This window comes from Spinacia oleracea, chromosome 4, assembly GCF_020520425.1.
Source record: "Spinacia oleracea cultivar Varoflay chromosome 4, BTI_SOV_V1, whole genome shotgun sequence".
Lineage (NCBI taxonomy): Eukaryota > Viridiplantae > Streptophyta > Magnoliopsida > Caryophyllales > Amaranthaceae > Spinacia > Spinacia oleracea.
The window spans coordinates 110,045,949-110,072,819 of NC_079490.1; the positions used below are offsets into that span (position 1 = coordinate 110,045,949).

A 26,871-nucleotide genomic window follows, 5' to 3' on the forward strand; every position below is an offset into this window, starting at 1 on the left:
AAAAATCCTCCCAAAAAATCTAATGAAATGTTGGCAAAGACTCTTCATAAACCTGTAAGTGCACAAATTGATCAGAAGAATAATTATTGATCTTCAAATCAAGCTTATAAATGCTGAATTAAGTGACACTGATTCAATGAAACTTTAGAAAACTACTAGAAATCTTTATTCAACACAACTATTACTTCTAACAATTGCACCCGTACTTATGTTGAATTATTCTTTTCTCTCTTTTAGAGTTTACTCTAAGTCTAATTATAAAACAAGCTGTACTTATTTAAGTTCTCTCCCCAACTCTGAAATACAGATTATTTAGAATAACTGTAGTACAAAGATATGCTCAATGTTTGGGGAACACGGAAAACCTTAAGTGGAAACGGTATGTAAAAAGACTCCAACAAAACTTTAGTTAATAAGAGCTTAAATCAGATGTTTTTCCAAGTCTACAATTATTTCTAATTACAGAACCAGTAGGTTAACAACACAACCCTATCCAACAAGGGCAACAAAGAAACTCAGTGATGAATTTTGATTCTAAAAATCCTCTCTCCTCTCCAACCATATTACCCATAACTCCATAAGGTAGGAAAACAAGAAGAATACTAGAGAAATTTATATTCATGTTGTCTTCTAAATCCAACAAGCAAGACCACAAAAAATGTACAGAACATGGCTTGACATAACAGAAGGCTTCTGTCTTCCTACAACAAAAATCCCAATAAATAGAAAACGATGAGATCAACATGGACTGGCGTAGTTAAGTGCAAGACCTAGGACCGGTCCATAACTAGTTCTCCATTAGACACGAGTACAGGACTAGCCTGTGACCACCACATGTGATCTCCTCATCCGTGTATGCCTATGCGAGTCTAAGCCCTACCAAGCTAGCTCCCATAACCCAACTCCTGACTTCATTAAGTTTAAACAAGAACGCATTTCTACTCTACTCTACTGATCTTAACACTAACTGCATTGCTACTCTACTCTACTGATCTTAACACTAACTGCATTTCTTATGTATTTAATATAACAAGGGTATGCATGACTGTTGTTTGGCAATTGAGGAACACAAAGTAATCCAGATTATTGCAACGGAACAAGTGTACATACCAGGGGAATCATTAGTGGTTAAGAATCATTTTTTTGATGTGTCCCCTAATAATCGCCGAGTCTCTATAAAGGAAGATATTGTGTCTACTGCACTACTACCGTGTCCTACTGAACAATTCAGTTTCGTTTGTCAAGCAAAGGATAGTTTTGTTCCATGGCCGACTCACTTAATTTTTCCAAAGAAGAAGGTATCCTCACTTATTCTCCTAATAAAGTGTTTATAAGTTTCTATGTGCATTCCACTTATAGTTTTTATATCTTTTTTAAAGCAACCAAAAGAAAAAGAGGCCATCCCTTTCTCGCAATTGCCATCATCATCACAAGCAGCATCCACAAAAAAGTATAAGGTCACTGATGAGAATCGTGCCAAAGTGAACTCCAGTGTGTTAGTTCCAAAGAAAAAGGTATTCGCACTTGTTCTACTAATAATTTATATTATTTTCTATGTGTATTCCACTAATAATTTATATTATTTGTTTTTTGAGAAACTAAAAGAAAAAGAAAGCAACCCCTTCTCGCAATCGCCATCATCATCACAAGCTACATCCACAAAAAAGTATAAGATAACTGATGAGGATCGTGCCAAGGTGACCTCCGGTCTATTAGAAGTTTTCAAGAATGAAGCTATGGGAATGAGAAAGAAGAATGAGACCATCGCATTACCAATACCATTTTTTGTGCAAGCAAGGAGATAGAAGCTACGTTTGATTATGAAGCTATTTTTGATTGGTGCTTCCAAAGAGATGTCAGAGCATCTCACATGTCGCTTTTCATGCGGTATGTATCATGCTACATACTCTGTATTTCTTTAACTAAATTTCACTTGTACCTATGTTATTAGTAAGTCACAAATTGATTAATGTGTGTTGCTACTGGTCTGCTTCTAATGCTTATGATATGCGTCTGATTCTATCTGTAAGTCACGAATATTCTTCAAGGTTCTGATCTGCTTCTTCTGATATGCGTCTGATGCTACTGGTTTGCTTCTAATGCTTCTGATCTGCTGGTTCTGCTTTTGGTGTGTTGCTGCCATTTCGATTGTTGTTGCTGTTGTTGTATCTGCTATTTTTGTTGCTGCCATTTGGTCCATCTCATGTACTTGGTTTATGCAGTATGAACTTATAATGACTAGTATATAGAAAATTATGAGTGCATATATCCGACTTGACCTTAAATCCTGAAAGCACATAGGCACCACCGTGTAAAATATATCTTGTCTTGAAACTAAGAACCAACACTTAATATATATACTTTGATGTGTAAGGTACTTGAGCAAGGGGTGTAGAAAGGAGAGTGTATCGGGAATGTATGGCTTTTGCGATGTTAATATCACTACTACAAAAACACCTTTATAAGTCGCCCTTTTAAAGTCGCCTCAAATTAATGTGCGACACCAAAACATTTAGAGTCCCATTTAATATAACAGGCGACACATAAAGTTGCTAGGAGATATTCCAAAGAGACTAGCGTGTCGCTCGTGTTTTAAAATGGGACTCTAAATTCTCTGGTGTCGCACATTAGTAACAGGCGACACCTATTTCTTCAAAATTTTCTTTTCAACATTTTTTCTAAAATAAAATTAAATACTTCCAGTGTCGCCTGTGTTCAAAAATTAGACTATAAAAGTTTTGATGTCGCACATTTATAACAGGCGACACCTATTTATTTTTTAAAAATGAAATGAAATACTTCTAGTGTCGCATGTGATATAAAATGGAACTCTAAAAGTGTTGGTGTCTCACATTGAAACAGGCGACACCTATCCCTCCTTAATTTAATTTTTTATTTTTCTTAAAATTCATACAAAATAGTTCTCCTTAATTTAATTTTTTATTTTTCTTAAAATTCGTACGAAATCGTTTTATACGACTGTTTTGTTGTTGATTCAATTGATCCTGTGGAAGTTTGTATAACATTGATTTGTTCTATAGTTAATGCCCAAAGTTTGTGTCTTGGACACCTTGAAAAAGCGTTGGTGACAACTAATTCTGGATGGAAAGAGTAATAATATTTCCATCAAAACTTTCAGATGTTGTAGTAATGCCCGAGTCTCCTACTTAACCACAATCACTGAATGGTTTATGCTAGGGAAATAAATGGATTTACTGTGTTGTTGTTTTTCAGCTACTAAAAAGGTAGATTGTAAAGCTGCTTTTGATATGAACATATGCGGTTAAAGAGTTGAGTCTGATAATACCATTTTCTTCTGGATTAAGTTTGAAGGAGACAAAGGTAGAGTTGTATTTCAGAAATCATGTTGTCTGAGTAATCTAACCTTAATCTTGACACTGTCCAAAATCATGTTAACTAAGTAATCTAACCTTAATCTTGACACTGTCCTGGCTTTCTGGTGTGAATTAACGGAATACATTTGTTGTTAGATCCCATTCTCCCTCGTCAACCGGCTTTGGGATACATATATTGCTGAAGGTGATGCACTGCCGGATTTTCTCGTGCACATAGCGGCCAGTTTGATTTTGACTGTAAGTTGACTTTGTTGGATTATCTTCCTAATAAACAAGTCCAAATAATTTGTAGAGTGGAGACTGAAACTTAAATGTTTGTGGCTGGTATCAGTACTACTTTTCCCTGCATCGAAATCTAGTATGCTCATAGAGTCATATATAGGGCCCTGTTTCATACTAAATAAAAGAAATTAATTTTGCTTGTCAGTTGTCAATCTTCTGACTTCATTTTCTTGTATATGAACTGCTAAACTCGTGATAATTGGCTAAACATCAGGCACTCCAGTGATCGTGAAATTGTTGTTATTTTTCTGATGGCTTACCTTTCCTGCATGAGGGCTATAGTAAGTCTTTCTCATACGTGATAGTTAAGAGAGTAGACTAAGTCTCCAGTTCAGATAGGCTTCTGCAACTATATATATATATATATATATATATATATATATGTATGTATATATATATATATATATTTTCCCCTGCTGCTATGTGTTGCTTCTGTTCTGATTCTATGTATTCTGGCAACCAAAAAGAAGCGGAGAAAGCCTTAGTGGATGACCCACCTTTAGGGAGAGAGATCACCAGTTCAGTCTTTTATGTATTCTCAATTCTCGTACATTCATTATTCTAGCACTATCCTTAAGTGCAGTTTTACTGCTTTCCTTATCAAGACAAGTCTACTGAATATGTGAATTCTACTCCTCTCCGCTCAAAAAGCTATAATTTTAATAGGATTGCTCTGATATAAGAAGGATGTTCTTGTACAGTTCAATAGTGTGCCTGATTTCCTTAAAGAATTATTGAATTGATAGGATTATTATGTAGTCTTTTAAATTGGGCCTTTTTTTCATCAAAAATATTTCCTCTGTTGTTTTTAATCGATAAAGTCAGGAATTAGTCTAGTACACGTTCTTAGTGTGTTTGTGTGTGGCGCGGGGGGAGGGGGCGTTTATGGGACAACATGACCTATGTTGGCTCTTGTTAGATGCTTAGTTTTCCTCTTCATATGTAGTGTGCCTGAGGTTATGTGGTTTGGGTGGGTTACTGCTGCATTAGGGGAATACTAGGTTTCCAGCATGGTCAGGGGCGGAACTGGCATAGACCAAGGATTCACCTGCATCATAAAATAATTTGGTTTGATGGCAAAGGAGATGTATCAGTACATACGCTTCAGCAGGAGGTGGATTAGATAGCGTGCAAGTGAAAGGACATATATCTATGTAAATTTTAAGGTTTAAATACTTTATCAGGTCAGGATGACAGTTTGTTACCTAGTTTTGTACCACTGCACCAATAATTAGCACACGATTTGATCATGGCTGCTGAGCAATTTTGAGTTAAACACTGGAAATCTGGAATAATCAAATAGAAGAGAAATGTATAATACTCTGTAGTGCAATGTAGAAGTATACTTCGTGTATTACAAAATAAAATAAACCGTACTGATAAAAATGAAGGAAACAGACAGTTTGGAACTTAGTATAATGTATTCCGAGGCATTTTGTCTGTGTTGGTTTTATTCTTCTTTTGTGTGCTACTTATTTTGGAATGCAGTTGCTGGTAACTTTTTGGCTACTGTTCTAACTGGGCTATTGAATGCAGATTGACTGTGATAAGACTATAACAGTGACTGTACAACATGATTATAAACTTCAAGATGGCGCAGAATGTGCTTTTCTGGTAAAATCCAGGGACTCTTATCATGTAATAACATCCTCAAAATTTTTGTTTACAGTTCGAAATCATTTTACTCTTGTTTGCATAACTAACATCTCCCTATCAAATGGTGTAAAGATATCTCGTGTTAGTAATAATTGCTTGCTGACTTCAACTAATTCCTCTCCTTATTCAGTGCGCCATTCTTTCACCACTGTGTATGGTCAAAGAAGAATCAGAGTCATGAATCTCTCTCTCTCATGTACAAGCACGCTTCCTAATATATTCCACTCAGCTGACTTGGATGCTCAATTCATATGTTTCTTAAAGCAAGGTAATGCATTTTATATTGGCTGATCGTAGATTAGTATGATACTGTTCCTTTTGGATTTTTGCTGTGTTTGATTAAATAAACTTACTTTGCCTCTCACAAGTCAGGGAGCATGCAACAAACCATTGTGTCAACATTCTGCATTCATATGAAAGTTGTATCCTTAGGGCGCTAGTGGCTCATGTTATACATTTGAGGACTCAAATTCAAATTTGGATTGGGAGGCTTTTAAAACGGCGTAGCATATTGTGTGTAGTATAGTTTATTTTATGATTTTGGCTTCTTCTGTAATCTATTGTTGCTTATGTAGTCTCTTGAAGAGCTTTGATAACTCTCTTCCCCTGTAAAAACTAACTTCAGAATGCCAAGTCTAACTTGACATATTTTGCGCTCTCTGTTGTTGTTACAGGTGCTTGCTGTGGCTTGCAGGTGTGGTGCACTGGTGTGGCTGCAGCTTCTGGTGTAATTTTGCTGCACTATTGTTTCTGCACTGATGTTCTGTGCCCTGCTGCTGCTTGGGCTTTGCAGCTGTTTCGTGTAGTGTTGCTGCGTTCTGTTTCCCTGCTGGTGCTGCTGGGGCTGCTTGTACATGTTGTAGCTTTTGTTCTGCTTTTTTTTGCTCCTTGTATTATACGTAACTTCTATGTTGTAGCTGTATCTTTTTGCTGGGTGTGTAATTTTTCAGTTTGGGATGCAAGTTGTAATTTGTCAGTTTGTTTCTTTGGTTTGGATATATATTACGTGTATTAATTACTTTCTTTTGGTAATATATTTTCTCTATTTTACCAAAAAAATAAAAATAACACACACTTTGGGTGTCGCCTCCTATAATTACATGCAATTCCTATTAATTAATTAATAATATTATAAATAAAAAAAAAAAACTTTTCGTCTCGCCTTTTGGTATTATAGGCGACTCAAAATGGGTAAAAAGGTTTTAAAAAATAATTCAGACAATATTTTTTGTGTCGCCTATAAACTTAAAAGGCGACTTTAAAGGTAATTAGTTTAATAAAAATAATTTTACAAAACATCTTTCGTGTCGCCTCGATTATTAATAAATTTAATAAAAATGTCCGGAAAATATTTTTTCGTGTCGGCTATAAACTTTAGAGGCGACTCGTATAATTAAAAATAATTCCGGAAAATAATTTTCGTGTTGCCTAAATAGATTAGAGGCGACATTAAAGGTTAATTAATTATTTTAAGATAATTAAAAAGTACATTTCGTGTCGCCTCTTAGTATAATAGGCGACTCGAAATGATTAATTAATTAATAATTTTTTTGAAAAATAAATCTTTAGTGTCGCCTATTCCATAACAGGCGACTTGTATAGTAGTATTGGTGTCGCCTCAAAAGGGTGACTCTAAAAGGCCAAATACTTTTAGAGTCCCTAACTTCAGAGTCGCCCAATAGGCGACACTAAAAGCCATTTAGAGGCGACTCCCAAAGGTGTTTTTGTAGTAGTGTATTCTTTCTCCGTTAACCCTGGCAGAAGAGAAAGATCGATCTGACTATTTGAGTAATGTTTTTGGGTGCAATGGAGGCAAAAATATAAATCAAATATTTTTTGCTCCGTACATTGAAAGGTTAGTTATGTTCACTTCATGAACTTTCGTAATACTTTTTTGTTTGTTGTTGGTTTCACTAATACATTTTATATAGACGACATTGGATGTTAGCTGTCATTAGTCCGTGGAAAGGAACAGTGTTTTGGCTTGATCCAACAGGACAAGAAAATGAAATTCCAGAATTCGTCCAATGGATCATTTTGGCGTATGTATCTTTCATTATTCCAATTATAAATAATACTTGCTCATACTTTTTGTATCTAACTTGTCAAATTCTGCAGGGGAAAGTTAAAACTTTCCGTTGTTCATCGAAAGGATATCAAAGTGAAAAAAAATCCAGCAATTATGTGGACTCAACCACAAGTATGCAATTCATACCTTAAACTTAGTTCTTCTTAATACAATATGATATATTTTCCTTAAAACAGTCAAATATTTTCTAAATTATTGATTTGAAATTCATTATGAAATAGTGTCCTCGTCAAGCTCAAGGAACCAATGATTCTGGATATTATGTATGTCGTTACATGCAAGAGACAATATCAAAGAAACAACAACCGGTTCCTCCAAAGGTAACCGTCATTTTTTGCCAAATAAAGATATATCTCACTTTGGTTTAAGATTGATGTGTTTTTTCTTAGTTATATATGTTTCTTTTTGTTTCCATTCACTTCCAAGTTTTCAGTACTTCCCCAAAACTCTTTTGCACAATTTTTTTTATCATGATGAGAACTTGGCATTGTAATTCAAAATTTTCATTCTGTGGCTCTGTGCTTCCTCAAAAACAGTCACTGCTTATTGGTGAAACTTTGCTACTTTCTTGCATGTCTTGATTGATGCCTCATATAGGAACTTGGAAGTTTTTTAGTTTAGAAGAGATGAGTTTAAGACATTGTTCTGTTGGTTGTTATTGTTTAGGTATAATATACACTTTTCAATTGAGTAAGCAGGCTCTTAGACAACCGACTTCCCTGCAACCAATATCCTAATCTGTTTGCCTATATGGAACTAGGTTGCTGATGTCTAGTGAACAATAAACTTCTCTATAGGCAGCTGATTGTTTTGTGTAAGAACTCGGTTTTAGGGTTCTTGCTAAATTTCAGATTAATGAGGTATCCAGTCTAATCAATTAACGAATATATATCCTTTATTCTGATTTTCTACCAGCAGCATCTGAAATGCTTTTATGGTAGCATACTAAGTGCAATTTTGTTTAAAGGAACTAGCATTAGTCATTGAAGGTTGTGGTTTTATTCATCTTAGAATCTGCAGACCAAGTAGGGTTGGCAGAAATGACTTTTTTGCTTAAGCCTCCTCGCTACTGGAAGAATCATTATCAAAAAGCTCAAAGTAGGAGTGTGTTGCTATAGTTGTTTGGGATTTCAATTGAAAATACACATTTTTCCAGCAGCTTTGTATTAGACTGGTTTGGCCCCTCCATCCTTCGTCCTAGCTTTCTACTCAACATAAATTCAATACTACCTCTATTCCAATTTAATCGTAAAACCCTTAAGAACAGTTAATACAATCACCTAGTCACACCCACTAATACGCAGCTACTCTAGTCTTGTAAGATAACTCTTGGGATGACAAACCAAACACTAGAAAAGATGTTCATTATAAAATCTATCCCTATTTCATTTTCAGCCAACAGACAAGGCCATGTTATAAATTCCGAGGTACCTCTAGGATAACTTGGCAGTAAATTGAAAGTTAAGACGACTGTACAAAGAAAATGTCAAACCTTTCTAAGGCCCTGTTTTGTTGACTTACTTCATACAAAATAAGTTTAGTAAATTCAGGTAAGTGAAATTAAGTTCGGATGGCCTTAATTGGTGCTATAGGGGCAGTGATAGCTGGTTGCAGAAGTTGTTCTTCCAACTCAACTCCTTCAAGTTCTTCAAGCTTGGCTTCCAATTCATCCTTTTATACGAACAATCAACAGAGAAAAAATTTAGTACAAAAGTGATGCCTTTGTAGAGCTACATTTTTTTTCCTAGTATTTGTGACTAAAACCCTTACATACCTCATCAAAATCAGCTGCACCACCAATAGGAGAAGCTAGTGCCTCCTGTGTCTGTCTTAAATTATCGGTCTGCTTGTTGATCTCATCCATTGTCTGGTCCACGTCATCAATATTCCTGTAATGTAAAATGAGCAACTTTCTCATAACCAGTTCCAAATCAAGAGATGAACATTGCAGTTGAACACTAGCTAGTTTCATTTGAGAACCAACACTAGCTACTTGTTCTAGTTGGTTTAAGTTCATTTTTGACAGGATTATAACTCGTGATCTATTTTTAAATTAGGGAATAAAGCATCACAAAAAAGAAATACAGGCACTAATCATTTTAGACAACTGCCGCTATACGTACTACATTTAGATATGGAAGCACGTTATAATTATAAGATATATTGACAGTAACAATGACCTGTTTGACACAGGAGATATTCCCTTGATTATCCAAGTCAATTGAAAATTTCTGCTGCCAAGTGATATGCTCAAACTTGATCCTGCATCAGATTAAGAGTTTAAGATACAAATGTGAAATAGTTAGGTTGAGTACACACTGATGCAGTGCTTTAAATTCCTCTACATTATTTCTCCCTCTACTTTAGCAGAGTACTATTCTTTTTCTTGCTTCAGTAAAAAATTTTTATGTTTAATTTTTTGAAAAATAAATAAGGGAAAATAAATTTATCATTGCTAATTCACCATCACAAATTTCAACTTCTATTTTACTGATGGGTTTACTTCCATTTGGCTTTATATCTTTTATTCTAATCGTTTTTATGTCTTGTATGCAGTACTTTCCTCAAGTTCCTGCCACTTATTCTCAAGCGATGATTGATGAGATACGGGATACTTTGGTTACATATTTTTTCAAGCAAAAACAAGTTATCAATGATCAGATTGATGAAGATGAAGAAAATGATATTTTGGACGTTGATCATGAATGATCTTTGTAGCTAGTGCATATTGACACTTTTTAACAAATGTTTTGCGAATCTCATAGCAAGTTCATACATTTGAAGTATTCTTTTGGATTTAAGCCTGTGATTGGAGTTTGGAGAATTTTATATATTACATTAGTTTTATTTAATTTATTGTTTTGGAGAACAAGAAGGTACATTGGTCGGTTTGGAGTATTTTTATGCATATATATAATATAGAGTTAATGGATTTTTACCATTAAATTGAGCCAATTTGTATAGTGAATGGAATCTAATAGGTAGCATGTAATTTGAAAATATATTATCTGTCACTAATTTATTGGTTGTAGCAGCCATTTAAAATTTAATAATAATTATAAAAAAAAATATAAAAGAAACCAGATTTATTAATTCTGGTTTCTTAGGTTGCACGTTTATAACAGAGGAGCATCAAAGAAACCGTAGATCTGAAAATGCAGTCTCTTTAAAACAACATCAAAGGAACCGCATTTTGTAATAAAGTGGTTTCCTAGTACAGTCAAAGTAACCGCATATTTCCTCAATTCGGTCTCTTTTTCTTTGTATTTAAATTCATAGGAAATGACCTAAGAAACCAGTTTTCTGCCAAAATCGGTTCCTTAGATATATCAAAGAAACTAGTCCAAAACTCCTGTCTCTTATGCTAAGAGACCTACTACCTAGGCACCGTATAAAGTGAGGTTTCTTTGCCATGTTTTACCCAGTTTCTTAGGCTATTTTTGCCCGTTCAAGAATACTACTATAGGTGGAACACCTCTGCTCATGAAGTTCAACCTGAGCTACCAGAAGGGAAGATGGTGAGGATGTTTCTCCTAGGCCTCAATGATCAGTACAAGAGCCGCTTTTTCGATACAGTACCTGGAATCAAGTCTGGGATCAAGCTTCAAGAATCTGTGGATATGACCTTCTCTCTGATGATGATGATGAGGACGTCTGGGAATACCCCGAGAACTATTTCTATGCTTAATCTCTTATGTTCAAGTCCAGAGTCTGTCTTTCAATTTTCGAGTCTACTAATGAGTCTAAGAGTCTAGGGCTAGAGTCTTGCATCAAGAGCCTCTAAAGGCCGAACTTCAAGTTAAAGCTGTCGATGTAATAATTGATAATTTCAATAATACTTCAATTTCCTCCTACTCTTCTAGTCCAAATTCAAAACACATTCCTAATCCAAACAACATTGCTTCTCAAGGAACAAACCTTGAAATCTTAAAAGCTATCGAAAATCATGAAAATAGGACGCCCATAACTGAGTAAACATAAAAAGTTAACCTTTCTAACAACAGTGATCCAAAACTATTTAATATTGGTTTGACTCTATCTCAAGCAGAGCGGGATGATCTTATCACGCTACTTTCAGAGTACATAGACGTCTTCGCATGGTCCTATCATGATATGTCAGGGGTTAACACAAGCATCGGTCAGTATACAATTCCCCTCATCCCAGGTTCAAAGCCTATTAAGCAGAAACTCCGTCGTATGAAACCAGATGTTTCCCTTAAAATTCAAGAAGAGGTCCCCAAGCAACTAGAGGTCGAGTTTATTCGAGAATCCAAATATCCAGAATGGATTGAAAATGTCATCCCCTTTCCGAAGAAGGATAGCAAAGTTTGAATGTGCGTTGATTACAAAGATATTAACAAGGCTAGCTCTAAAAACGGGTTTCTACCGCCACACATCGATATTCTGGTCGACAACACAGCCAATCATGCCTTACTCTCTTTTATGGACGAGTATGCACGCTACAATCAGATTCCTATGGCAGAGGACGACATGGAGAAGACAACCTTCATCACTCAGTGGGGTACATATTTTCCATTCGGACTGAAGAACGCGGGGGCTACGTATCAAAGAACAGCCACAACCATCATGAGCCACATGATTCGCAGAGAAATTGAGGTACATGTCGACGACATGATCGTCAAATCCAAAGAGCAACATGAGCATACAGCAATACTTCAAAAATTCTTCGACAGGCTCAGACAATACAATATGAGGCTCAATCCTAAAAAAAGTGCATTCGGAGTGACGTCAGGCAAGTTACTCGGGTATGTCATCCGTTCTCGGGGCCTCGGGGCTGATCCTTCAAAAATCAAGGCCATTCTAGACATGAAACCGCCGACGAATGAGAAAGAAATTCGGGGGTTCCTTGGCAAGTTACAATACATCAGCAGGTTTATTTCAAAACTCACAATGATTTGTGAGCCAGTGTTTCAAAAACTGCGCAAAAGTGAGGCCAAGGCATGGGACGAAGACTGTCAATATGCATTTGACACCATCAAGGACTATCTTTCAAATCCACCAGTGTTAAAGCCAGCAAAACCGGGTGCTCCACTCAGGCTTTACCTTACAACAACTATTTCAGCGGTAGGAGCCACGCTTGCCCAAGAGATCGAAAGCAAAGAAAATATTGTGTACTATTTAAGAAAGAAGCTACTAGAGTACGAAACCAGATATAGTCAACTCGAAATACTCAGCATCGCCTTATTTTGGGCCACAAAGAAACTCCGACACTACATGCTCTCCCACACAGTACACGTGGTTTGCAAAGCAGATCCTCTCAAGTACGTATTCGAAAAAACGGCTCTCAATGGACGGCTGTTCAGATGGTTGGTTATGTTGGCAGAATTTGATCTGAAATACATTCCTAAAAAATCTATCAAAGGTTCAGCGGTCTAGATTTCCTAACCGACTGTCCCATCGAGGCCAAACAGGAGGATTACGATCGACCTACCCGATGAGCTAATTCTAATGACAAGCGATGACAGTTGGTCGATGCACTTTGATGGTGCCTCTAATCAAAGCGAATGTGGTGTCGGGGTAATCCTAGTAGCTCCCGACGGCTGTCACATCCCCATATCAGGAAAGTTAATTAAATGTTACAAACAATGCGGCAGAATATGAAGCTGAAGGAAATGTGACCTTCACCCAAGGTGCATTAGTCTAATACCAAGGTTCAAATTAATTACGAACAATTAATTCAGTAAAATCAAGTGATCGGAACAGCTAGCTGGAGCAATGATTTCGATCAGTGAGTTCTAATCTATATTAGGCTCAGAGCTTACTCTTGACTGAACCGTTAAGGTCACACCATTGGCATGTAACAGATCATCGGATTAAATAAATCGGAAATTCATTTAATAGCTTTTCGGGAATTAGTTCGGAATAACATAAATATACGATATGACGTTGGATCAGAACCGTATATTGTATAGCGAATATCCGTAAGCTAGGCAAAACGAATAATCGTATCGTACGACGGTGATTCATCAAGTACTATACGATAAACAATAGCCGTTAGGCATTGGTCGCGGATACGAGCAAGACGAGGCTGTCGGTCTATCAAGGCAAGCGCGCAAGGCCTAGTGAGCCAGCAGCGAGAGCAAGCCCGCAAGGCGCTGCAGCTGGGCCCGCGCGGACAGCAGCGCTGCCAGCAACCAAGCAGCGAGGCCCAAGGCCCACGGCTGCGTTGCCTTGTGCGCGCTGCTTCGTGGGCTTGTGCATGTAGCTGGCCGGTTGAGTCCTTACGCCTTGGCCGGTCATGTTATAACCTTAGGGTTATAACACTCCACCTCTCCTAACGTTTTTCCAACATACAACACAACTAATTCTACGTACTTCAGTTTTAACCTAATCAGAGAGAAACCCTAATTCTCTCTTTTCCTCCGTTCAAACTGTTCTTCCCTAAAAGCTAAAATATCTCGAGTGTCGTCTAAACTGCGAATCTCAAGACAGATATGAACGTGTCGGTGAACCATGTAGAGGAACAACATTTGGAGTTCTTGTTCGTGTTCGTTATTCGTCGAACTAACGCAACGAATGTAAATTTGCTTAATTTGTACTTTATACATGCTTCCTAGCTTTGGGGATTATTCCGCTGCGTTAATATGTACTTAATTGTATTCCCCTACAGTGGTATCATGAGCAACATGTATTTAAAGTATTATTTGGCATGTTAATATGTTTTTGATGTTGTCGAATTTTTCTGAATTTTTACATGAATTTACGAAATATTTTTGGATTATTGGATACATCGTAGAATATGTTCTTATTTAAAAAATTGTCGGAAATTCGATTTTTCTGACGCTAATGTGATTGAAAACGGCGTTTTAAGATCAACTCATGAGAATAGAATCGCAAAAACAGGCCCTGGAATTTGAGTTTTTGGGCATTTTTGTTAATTAATGAATTAAATTTACAATTTTGGAAAGTTTTTCAATTAATTGCTCAACCTAAAATATTAGGAATTAATTAAAATTTTACTCTACTGTTCTTGGGTGTATTTTAAAATTTTGGTAAAATTTTCGGCAATAAATGTTAAGTATAAACCCTAATTTTATTTTTCCCTAAGTTGGTGATTTTTAGATCGTAAATTGAATTTTTAAAAAAATGTAGATCTGGAAAAAAAAATTATTGGGAAAGGAAATATAATTTCATGATAAGTGGCAGTTTTTTAAAATTATTGGATTAAAATTTTGATTAGATTGGTTAATTTTAATCATCGCTTAAACCAAATTGATAAAAATCTTAAATTTAAATGTTTAGAAAGATTTAAAATTTTGGATTGGATTATCAAATATATTCAAATTTTTGTTGATATAGTTCGTTCGTTAAATTTGAATGTTGTTTGCCAAGATTTAATAATTTTCTCAAAATTGGATTGTTGGAAAATTAATTAAATCACCCACTTTGTTATTTTTTAAAAAATAAAACGATTAATTTTGTTATTTTCAAAGGAAAATAACCTCATGGAAATAAAGTTTCGTGAAATTAAAAATTATTTGTTTTTGATTAATTGGCCCGTGTGGCACGAGCGAAAGGCGCGGAACATGGGTGTGCGGTGAGTGTGGCTAGGCGTAGCCCTTGCGCGCTGCCCCCCCCCCCCCCCCCCCCCCCCCCGGTAGCTTGGCGCAGCAACGCGAGGCAGCCAGCAAGCGAGCTAGGCGTGCCAACGCGGGCTAGCCGAAGCATCGAGAAAGGTAGCAGCTGTGCCTTGGCTCAGCGACGAAGCAGCGAGCAAGCAAGGCAGCAGCGCTGGCCTTGGCTTGCGAGCAGCGACTAGCAAAGCAGCAACAACAACATCATAGCTGCGGGTTGTCCGCTGTGCTTTGTGAGGCAGGGGCGATGCTCTTTGAGGCCTTGTATGGCACGCAATGCACTAGGAGATGTTGGGCTGGGAGCAAGCCTAACCTTTGTTGCACAAATTGGCTATTTTGCTTCGTTTGGGCTTTAAATTTAATTTTTGCATGAAATGGCTAATGGTGGATTTTTTATTTTTTTATTTATTTTATTTAACTTGGGCCGGGCCTTGAGTTTAATTAAATATTAAAGTTAAATTATCCAAATTAAAATATTGGTTTAAGTGGGAGCCATTTAATGAAATTAAATGAAATAATTAATTTTAATTACTTTCTTAGGGCACCATTATTTTAATTAAATTAAATTTTGGTTAGAATAATTTTAAGGATTAATAATTTGGAATTGATTAATCTTTTAGGACGCGTTTTATGTGAACGTGATTTTTAAATAAATCATGTAAATACTTGCATATTTATTTGGGCTATTCGTTTTAGGACAGGAATGGACGAATGCATAGAACATATTTTATGTATTGCAGGTATTCAAGGTAACTAGTATGGCCAATCTAGGATAGTTAAATACAGTCTGCGTACCGTTTTATCTTTGAATGTAAAGTTTTAAAATGGTTTGCGTAACATTGAAATTTTGATGTAATTATTTGATTATTTCAAGTATTTCTAGGAAATTTAGAACTTTAAGTTAGCTTATTGAATGAAGTTCAAGACGATGCCAAGATAACAAGGTGAAGAAGATTGGATGCTTCAAGACAAAGTTTTTGGCCATACTAGTTCACCAAAATTAATTTATGCACTATATATATTGTGAATGAATGTATATTATCCATGAATGTTGTTTGTATGCTCGATTAGATTTAGTTCACTAAATAATCGAACCAACATAGAAACAACTAGGTCCAAAGTAATATTGAGTTTAAAATTGCCTTCCAAATCAAGAACTTACAAAAATCTAAGGATCTAAGGTAGTAGGTTTCCGCCAAAGTGAGGTGCTATTTTAGTTGACTTAGATGGTAAGGTATCCCAAATGAACACGTTGATTGTGGTTTTAACTCAAACAACAATGGCATATGTTGTGGCAAAGGAATAAATTATGGAATTAATTATTAACCAAGAGTAATTTGGAGATTACTATCAATAGGTTTTGCTTACCCAGAATCTTAAAAGACTTAAGACATGCCAAAGCTTCTTAAGGATTTAGGACTTTAAATTATGGTCTTGGAATCCTTTCATTCATATTTGGACCATGTTTTGCTTTTGCATGAATGAAATGTTTAATAGCTTTAATGATTGGATGATCGCATTTGTTTCAAAGTTATTAAAGATTATGAATGGTTACTGATTGCGAATTCTTTTCAAATATAGAATGTCAAAAACAACACTCAACGTAACAGAAATCCTGGATGTAAAATTGAACCTATCAAACTTTCTTGATTGGGAGAGGAAGCTTCGGCAAGTCCTCAGGTGGAACAATATTGAATATGTTGTTGACAATCCCATCCCCAGCTATTACTCAAAGGATATGACTCCAGAAAAGCACTATGCGTGGGCGAACCACATGTCGCTAGTGATGGATCTTATTCTTGGCTCAATCCCCAAGGATTGGAGTGCAAGTTTCATTGCATATTAGCCATGGGCACTTCTAAGGCATCTTAGGGATTTATGTCATGGTAGATTTCAACATGGTGGTCAACATGTCGACCAAAATGTCTTTGAATTGGTACATTCATTTAGGGGTCTAAAGCTTAATGCTCCACTGGGTTGTTGCTTTGACGTCGAAAGACAAAAAGCAAAGGAAAGGGTCATTGATCTTAAAATCACAAATGGAACACCAATTAAGGCTCATACAAAGAAAATGGTTTAGATTCTCAACCACCTTGAGCTTGTTGGTGAGCCGTTCCCAGATTCCGCAGCTGCGGGAATACTTTTAAATTCTCTTCACCCTGGTTATAAGAAATTCAAACTACTCTATTTCTCTAAGAAAAGGAAAACACTCTTAGTGAGCTAGTCTATTTTCTTAATAAATATGAATTGGACTTTGTAAATGATAAGCAAGCGTCACTAAAAGTAAAGAGTAAGAAAATCAAGAAAAAGGTTCCGGGGAAGATCCAAAGCAAGGGTGCATCTCCATCTACTCCACGAGGGCAAGTGGCGCCCTCCAAGAGGAAAATCAAGAAGGATCGTTCTCCATCTACATCGCAATGCTTCAATTTTAATGAAATTGGTCATTACAAAAGAGATTGCCCCCAACTAAAGGAAGGAAAGACGGACGGAAACGTTTCTTCTCCTTCAAGTATGTATCTTATACATTGTAATCTTGCAAATTCTACTTCTTGGTTATTAGATACTGGTTGTGGCTCACACTTATGTTCCAATTTGCAGGGACTAAGGAGAAGTAGAAAGCTTGACAAAGGCGAGATGGATCTACACGTGGGAAATGGAGCACGGATTGCTGCATTAGCCGTAGGATCTTATTTTATATCTTTGCCTAGTGGTTTTGTTTTGGAACTAGAAAACTGTTACTATGTTCCCAGTATCACCAGAAACATTATTTACGTTTCATGTTTGGATTCTAAAGGTTTTAGTTTTCAATTTAAAGACAATAGTTGTTCTTTTTCTTTGAATGGAATGTTTTATGGTTCAGCACAACAAGAAAATGGTCTATATGTGCTAGATACAAGCAAACACATTTATAACAGAAATACCAAAAAGGCTAAACTGGTGATTCAGATCTCACATATCTGTGGCTTTGTCGATTAGGCCATATAAACACAAAGCGCATGGAAAGACTTCAAAGGAAGGGCATTCTAGAATCATTCGACTTAGAGAAGATTAATCAATGCGAATCTTGTTTACTTGGAAAAATGAAAAAGAGACATTTCACAAAAGTGGGAGAAAGAGAAAGCAAACTACTAGGGCTAATACATACGGACGTATGTGGGCCTATGAGATGCTAGAGGTGATATCAGCTATTTTATAACGTTCACGGACGATTTCAGTAGATATGGCTATATTTACTTAATAAAACACAAGTCGGAATCGTTTGAGAAATTCCGAGAATTTCAAAATGAAGTAGAGAATCAACATGGTAAGAAAATAAAAGCTCTAAGATCAGATCGAGGAGGTGAATATCTTAGCCACGAGTTTGATGACCATCTAAAAGAATGTGGTATTCTTTTCTGAATTGACTGCTCTGGGGACACCTCAATGGAATGGAGTGTCGGAACAGAGAAACAGGACCTTACTCGATATGGTTAGGTCAATGAGGGGTCAAGCCGAACCTTCTTTAAAATTTTGGGGACATGCGTTACAAACAGCAGTACTCACACTGAATCGTGCTCCGTCAAAAGCTGTTGAAAAGACTCCATATGAATTATGGACTGTGAAACTTCCAAAGTTGTCTTTTCTAAAGATTTGGGGTTGCGAAGCATATGTCAAGCAATTAATTTTGGACAAGCTTGAACCAAAATCTAAAAAATATTTCTTCGTTGGGTATCCAAAAGAAACCAAGAGTTCTTACTTCTACAACAAGTCAGAGAACAAGGTATTCGTTGCTCGTGACGGTGTCTTTTTGCAAAGAATGACATTTCAATTCCAAAATGACAAGTGGTAGAATAATAGGCCTCGAAGAGATTCGAGACGAACAACGAACCAAGAACTCTTTAGAATCAGTTCAAGGTGAAGAACCTCCAAGGCCTTTAGAAGAGCCAGTGGGAGTAGTTCCTCAAGACGTTGTTGCCCCTCGTAGGTCACATAGAAGTAAGGTTCAGCCGGACAAATGGACAGGCGTCCTCTTAACTGAAAACTTAGAAGTTCTCATATTAGATAGTGATTAACCTATGACCTACAAGAAAGCTTTGTCGAGCCCAAGCTCAACTAAATGGTTAGAGGCTATGAAATATGAGATAGACTGCATGTCTAAAAATCAAGTCTGGGATCGGATGGGTTTACACCTATCGGATGCAAATTGGTCTTCTTATTGAAGAAAGACAAGGATGAAGTTGTATACATATACAAGGCTAGATTGGTAGCAAAAGGTTACAGGCAAGTTCACGGCATTGACTACGATGAAACCTTTTCTCCATTCTCTATGCTTAAGTATATTCGGATAATCCTTGCGATTTCCGCGTTTCATGATTATTAAATATGGCTAATGGATGTCAAAACTGCCTTCTTGAATGGTGTTCTTGAAGAGACTATGTTACCGGAGAGTTTTGTCGGTCAAAAGAATGAAGGAAAGGTATGCAAGCTTAAGAAATCCATTTATGGTTAAAGCAGGCATCAAGGATCTGGAATATACGATTTGATGAAGCAGTCAATAAGTTTGGATTCATCAAGAATCAGGATGAATCTTGTGTATAAAAGAAATTCAGTGGGAGTAAAATGGCATTCCTAGTCTTGTATGTAGAGGACATACTGCTTATTGCAAACGACATTCCTATGTTGGAGTCTGTAAAGACTTGGATTGGAAAGTGTTTCTCAATGCACTAGTAGAAAAAACCCTTATTGCAGCGGGCTTTTAGACCCCTGTTGCAGCGTACATCGTATGCTGCAACTGGGGGGCCTGCAACAAGTCTGAACTTGTTGCAGCGTACATGTTCGCTGCAAAAAGTGATTTGTTGCAGCGGGCTTTTAGATGTACGCTGCAACAAGTGCCAAAAAATTGGCAAAATTTTGGACTTGTTGCAGCGTACATATAAAAGCCCGCTGCAACAGACCCAACTTTTTGCAGCGTACATTTATTTGTACGCTGCAACAAGTCTGAATTACTCAATTTTTTGCAGCGTACATTTATTTGTACGCTGCAACAAGTCTGAATTTTTGCGAATTTTTTTTCCCTTGTTGCAGCGTACAACATATATGTACGCTGCAAAAAAGCACTTTTGGCGGGAAAATTCTAATTTTGTTTAGGGATACCTAGAGTGCCTTGCACCAAATATAGAAACCTGTCAAAACAATAATAGAATAACGCAACCTGTATAACAAATATAAAAACAACAACTGGAGTTTTGTATATATCCCAAAACCAAAAGTGCACATACCGATACATTTAAATACATTTACGTTCCAATTTCAACGTACGCATACATTTTAACATAAAAGATTGTTCTATAACATCTAAACCAACACGATCAAGCGCCATCAGGTCAATAATAAATACTTGGTGGTAAAAAACTTCGCCCATTGCTCACGAACCACATCAATTTCCTCACTAGCATAAGGCGCAGTCCTCGGAGTATAGACCTTACAAAAACAAAAAATTGATGGAGCATATATTAGATCGATTAAATGCAAATGAAATGTCACATTTTAACATTCAAGCAACTAATGACAATGTATTAATAGTCTATAATACGAATCAATTAGTTACTTAATTACCTCATCTAGCCGGCCTTCATAGTCATGTTGTAACGTGACTATCTCTTAAAATGCAATTTGTATCTTACAAGATTTTACGTGATACTGTTTTGATACCGATATCTATGATGATTTGAGGTCAACCATACAAATAAAAAATAAAAACAACGTTTGTGTTATAAATTATTGCCAACCAAATCACGGTTAGTTTTCAGTTTTTTTTTTGTTTTGAAAGCCATATGATATGATTTGATCATGAACTGAAAAATAGTTATAACTTATAATAATCATGTTGATTTCGAAAATTGACTTTTTGTGATTTTCATATTTTGTTTTTTGGTTTTTCAAAAAATGGAAATCAAGAAACAAAAAACGAAGGGCCAAAGTATCAAAATTCCAAAACCAGATTCACTGAAAACTCTTATTTCAAGCTCGTTCTAGACTTTACAAGTATTTCTGGTAGGCCACATAACATTGTTGGATGTTGACTAGGTGGTTGACTTGGCTTGTTGACTAATTTCTTTGCTCTGAGATGATCTTAATTAACTTGCAGAATCAAATTGTACCATCATATTCTATACACGATCTAACCATACAGTGATACATGTTCTATATTTATTTCCTCTAGATCATTGCTGATGAAAGTGCAGAAGGAATTTGTAAATTCTAACATGTTTTGCCTAAGTGGCTAAGTTTTTGCATATTGTTAAGACAAGGCAAAACTAGTAACTTACCTGCAGAATTTACATGTTTCATCATCGTATGGTAAGAGTTCTCCTTCAGAAACATCCAACTTTGAGCTAATGATCATCAACAGAACTGCAAATACTGCCCAGCTAGTGCCACATGTCTGTGTTGTTCCCATCTCCCCTTTTAGATTGTCAACCTGTCATATATTTTAGTATTGAACCCAAGTTCAAGAAATTAGTTGTTGATCATCTGCCTTTCAGAACCCCCCTCCAAAAACAGGGGTATTTTTTGGCACAAGATCATCTACAAGTACATCTTTTGTCCCACAGACACACATTGATTTTGAAAAGATATAATCTCTGATACTTGGCAACATCGAAGAAAAAATAAGTATTAAACAAATCTAGAATTTAAATGCAACAGTTCATCACAACATCTTTATTCTGCTATAGAGTCCATGTGACTTATATAAATAAACTAGAAACTGAAGAAATTAGATCAAAATGGAAGATCCAGTGCACATAGCCAACAAAATGAAAACTAGCTTAATATTTACCTAAATTTAGTAGAATCAAATATAGCCCCACTCTTATTTGCACGTTCTATAGTGAACTTTTCAACTGCAACCACACAAAAATGTAATCACTCAACAGTAGTTTACAGAAAAAAGGCATCTATAGCAGCAGTCCAGCAAACTAATATGGGGAAAGACCAAGAGTAACTTACCAAGTTGTTCAATAGTGAAAAATTCATTATCTGTACCATCCCCCCAGCCCAATAGTGATAAGTAGTTTACCATTGCCTGTGGCAGATATCCCATCTCTCGTTTGATACATGCAAGAATGGGATTTTAATGACTGTATCAATCCAGACAATATGCTAGCATTATAAAACTATTTTATTCACCACAAACCTGACCCACTGAAGTTGCACCATGACGCTTTGACAGCTTGCTTCGATCAGGTGCAAGAATCAAAGAGACGTGTGCAAAGTTAGGCATAGGATACCCTAGGGCCTGCAAGTACAGCATGAAATTATTCCAATATTCAGTTTCCTCAAAAGTAGGAACAGATACATGGACATCCTGATCAGAGATCAAGAGAAATTAATAAATGACCCATTAAACATTTAAACATCACCTTGTATATTAAAGCTTGCCTCAGACAAGCGTTTATGGGAACCATGATTTCCCTTTATATTATCATTTATCCAACAGTTCATCAAAAAACGGACATACGCCCTAAAACAATAAGCTAATTATATTAGGAAATAGAAAGCAATTTAGAGACATACCAAATCCCCGGCCACCCTGTCCACCTCTTCCTAAACCTCTCCCTTGGCCAAAACCATAAGTATGCGAACTGCATAGTTTACATAACATTCCAATTAGTACATACATATTTTTACTCATGGCTAGACATAAAATAACAACCATAGTACAAATAGAAATAAAGTCTCACTTCTGCCAGTCTAAACCAGAATTTTCAACTAAAGCCTTGATCTTGTTGTCCTCGTCAGCTTTGCTTGCAGAAATCAAATCATGTACTGGATTGCTGGAATGTCCTGGTGTTATCTCAGATTCTCAGGGATAGTATCATGTATACTACTCCCGAATTCATCATCCATTACTGAAGGTCCAAACTGAATAAAATAAAATAAAATAAGTCATTAAATATACATGAGAGGTTGTAAGTCTTGTGACGCATATTTAACCATCTGAGTAGTGGATTCATACATCTAAAAATCTTGAAGAATCGGCAGATGTGTTGTTTCTTTTTGCAGGTTGATCATCCTTAGTTTGATTTTCAACTTTCAGCCTACATAAAAAGAAGAAATTCCAGTTCATCAAACAAAGCCACATCTAAACTAACAGTTCTTCAAAATAATGCAACTCTTTCAGAAAATACAATAGACAGCCTTGAAGAAGGTAATCAATAGTTTTTCTTTGAACACACCAACACTGGTTATCTTAATAAAACAACAACTACTGATGACAACACAATAATTCAAGGTAAAAAAGGACAAGGTTAAAACAATACTTTCGGGAAAAATAATTAGCTCATAGTATTCAAAATCTATAAGAAATACCAACACTAGAATTTCATATAGCAGTGAAATTACCAACAAGATGCCAACAGAGAAGCAAGACTAACCTCTGTGCTTAGGTGCTCCATCTCTATAACTACTAGCACTGTAACTGCTGCGATGGTCTGATGATGATGATTCTCGTCCACCATGAGCGAATTCCACCTGAAAGTATAAAAACACCAATGTAAATGATGCAAGAGTTATCAGACAGAAAAAGAAGCACATGTAGACAAGAAGTAGAAACAAGGTTCCAAGAATACCTACCCGCAAAGGATGTCCATCAAAATCATAACCATTTCGACCGTGCACAACATCTTTAGCATCTCATTCATCTTCAAACTGTAAAAGATGGTTAAGAATCAACAATAACAGTCCGACAAATTAGAGAAATAACACAATATTAAACATGTCCAATAAATAACACAATTTGGGCCAATGAACAAACCCTAAAAACAAATTGAACAACGAATTGAAAAAACCCTAAAAACAAATTGAACAAACGAATTGAACCCTAAAAACGAATTGAACAAACCCTAAAAAAGAATTGAAAAAACGCACAAAACCCTAAAAGCGAATTGAACAAACCCTAATTCTTAAAACGAAAATCAGATAAACGAATTGAGCAAACTTAAAAGAGGGGACAGGGAAGATTACTAGCCGCGGCGAAGAGGTTGACGGAAAATAGGACGCGAGCAACTTTCTTTCTTGAAACCACCGGCGCGAGCAAGCTAAGTTTTTCCTTGGAACCACCGGCCGAGCAAGCTAATAGGTGGCGACTAGCGAGGAGGCCAGAACCACCGACGAAGAAGCTAGATTGACGATGAAGGGAAAGGTTTTTTTTTTGAGGGGACTTCGCAGGGAAAGTTAAGGGAGAAGAAGGGAGTTGAGCGCGAGAGATGCTTAATTTGTTTTGAATTAGTTATTCAACGAATATTGCAGCAAAATTTGTTTTTACCCGGGTTATTGCAGGGGGCTTTAAAATGTACGCTGCAACAAAAACGAGCTATTGCAGGGGGCTTTTAAAATGTACGCTGCAATAAACTTTTTCGCAGGGAACAATTAAATTGTACGCTGCAACAACCCTTTAAAGGGTTTGACCCGCGTTGACCGACTGGTTGTTGAAGCGTATTAATACATGTACGCTGCAACAAGGGGGCTACAACAGGGGTTTTTTCTACTAGTGATGAAAGACATAGGAGAGGCACAATACATATTGCGCATGAAGATCTATAGTGATAGATCTAAGAGGATGATTGGACTAAGCCAGAGCACTTACATTGACAAAGTGCTAGCTAGGTTCTATATGATGGGAACCAAGAGAGGCCATCTACCCATGTCGCATGGCACATATCTAAGCAAGACCCAGTGTCCCAAGACATCTGATGAGCGTAAAAGGATGAGTGAAATTCCATACTCTTCGTCTATTGGATCAATCATGTATGCTATGATTTGTACAAGTTCAGATGTTTCATTCGTACTCAGTGCAAAGAGCAGGTACCAGTCAGACCCAGGTGAGGCGCATTGGACTGCTGCCAAGAATATCCTAAAGTACCTGAAAAGGACAAAGGATCAGTTTCTGGTTTATGGTGGTACATATTAGTTGATTGTTAGAGGCTATACAAACGCAAGCTTTCAAACCGACAGAGATGATTTCAGATTACATTCTGGTTTTATTTTTTGCCTCAATGACGGAGCAGTAAGCTGCAAAAGTGCTAAGCAAAGCACTATTGCAGATTCTACAACTGAAGTCGAGTACATTGTTGCCTCAGAAGCAGGAAAGGAAGCTGTTTGGATTCGGAAGTTCATCGAAGAATTTGGGGTTGTCCCCTCCATTAAAGGACCAATGGCTTTGTATTGCGACAATAGCGGAGCCATTGCCCAGGAAAAGGAGCCACCAGAAGGCCAAGCACTTACTGCGGCAATTTCACTTACTTCGAGAAATCGTTGAAAGGAAAGAAATCAAGTTTTACAAGGTTGGAACTGACGACAAGGTCGCGGATCCATTGACTAAACCGTTGGCACTAGTGAAGCACAACGCACATGTAGCAACCATGGGAATCAAGCATGTTGGAGAATGGCCTTGATTTTTGAAGTTTTGTTTTAGAACATCTGTTAGATCTGTGTTTAAAACAATTGGTTTAACCATTTCATATTTATGAAATTCTTTATTTCATATTCATTTAATTTTGGTTTAGTATTAAATGCAAAGTCCAAGTGATTCAAAACATTCAAATGGGATGTCAATATGGATTCTTCGACGAAGAAACACCCATAAATGAACTTGAATATTAAACTCACAAAGGATCCCTAATCCAGGTCATTGAAAGGTGGAAGAACAATGACTAATGAAGATTAGATTGCAGGTAGATTTGTAGTTCGGTTTCTGGAACTAGATTGACTGGATGTTAAAATATTTTGCATAGATACTTATTGGATCTTGTATCGGATTGACCATGAGAAGACTTTAAGAGATTAAAGTCATGTCATAAGCAGTTCTCATAAATGGTGATTAGAACCATTCCTCAGAACATGAGTAATTACGATTGCTCGTTTGAAGATTATTTCGCTCTAATGCTAGCAAAACGTCGCACCGTAAAAGGAGGCTATAACAGCAGTTATTTGGCGTACTATGAATCAAAGTGAGTGTTCATAGATTGTAAGAATGGATTGTCCTCCTATCTTTTATAGGATATGGTGTTGTTGTGTAACAAGGCCTCTCGGAGAGTTAAATACTGTGAAAATGCATGGCCGTTCTCAGAATGGTTAAGGCTTAACCTTCTGTAAAAGTTTAACAGTTAAACTCAGTAATCCGAGAAACACTTCTGCACCTAATAAGGATGGCTTGGATCTTACCTAATGTTCAGCAAGTAACACTAAGCGACAAAGAAATGCGAATGCACACTTGTCTGAATGACAAGTGGGAGACTAAAGGAAATATATCCGTCACCCAAGGTGCATTAGTCTAATACCAAGGTTCAGATTAATTACGAACAATTAATTCAGTAAGATCAATTGATCCGAACAGCTAGCAAGAGCAATGCTTTCCATCAGTGAGTTCTAATCTATATTACGCTCATAGCTTACTCTTGACTGAACCTATAAGGTCACACCATTGGCATGTAACAGATCATCGGATTAAATGAATCGGAAATTCATTTAATAGCTTTTCGGGAATTAGTTCGGAAAAACATAAATATACGATATTACATTGGATCGAAATCGTATATCGTATCGCAAATATTCGTAAGCTAGGCGAATCGAATAATTGTATCGTACGACGGTGATTCGTCAAGTACTATAGGATAAACAATAGCCGTAAGGCATTGGTCGCGGATACGAGCAAGACTAGGCTGTCGGCCCATCAAGCAAAGTGCGCAAGGCCCAACGAGCCAGTAGCTCGCCAGCAGCAAGAGCAAGCCCGCAAGGCTGCGGCTGGGCGCGCACGGACAGCACTCCACCTCTCCTAATGTTTTTCCAACATACAACACAACTATTTCTACGTACTTTAGTTTTAACCTAATCAAAGAGAACCCCTAATTCT

General features: G+C 36.7%; 1 protein-coding gene and 1 long non-coding RNA gene across 2 annotated transcripts; both read right to left on the bottom strand.

Moving 5' to 3' along the window:
• Positions 1-8,943: 8,943 nt before the first annotated feature.
• Positions 8,944-9,400, bottom strand: LOC110793980 (vacuolar protein sorting-associated protein 32 homolog 2-like). Its single transcript, XM_021998926.1, has 2 exons — positions 9,158-9,400; positions 8,944-9,054 (listed from the first exon to the last, which is right to left on the bottom strand). The coding sequence occupies exons 1-2, from the start codon at positions 9,398-9,400 to the stop codon at positions 8,944-8,946; spliced, it is 354 nt and encodes a 117-aa protein (XP_021854618.1).
• Positions 9,401-20,180: 10,780 nt separating this feature from the next.
• On the bottom strand, positions 20,181-24,374 carry LOC130459600 (uncharacterized). The gene is made up of 9 exons (XR_008919115.1): positions 23,595-24,374; positions 23,396-23,492; positions 22,978-23,059; positions 22,703-22,883; positions 22,536-22,603; positions 21,969-22,257; positions 21,799-21,862; positions 21,287-21,438; positions 20,181-20,438 (listed from the first exon to the last, which is right to left on the bottom strand). It is a non-coding gene; the product is annotated as an uncharacterized lncRNA (long non-coding RNA).
• Positions 24,375-26,871: the final 2,497 nt, after the last annotated feature.

Coding starts and splice junctions, on each gene's coding strand:
- LOC110793980 (XM_021998926.1), bottom strand. CDS start 9,400: ATGAACTTAAACCAACTAGAACAAGTAGCTAGTGTTGGTTCTCAAATG. Junction 9,055..9,157: donor GTGCAGCTGATTTTGATGAG/GTATGTAAGGGT, acceptor TTCGTATAAAAG/GATGAATTGGAAGCCAAGCT.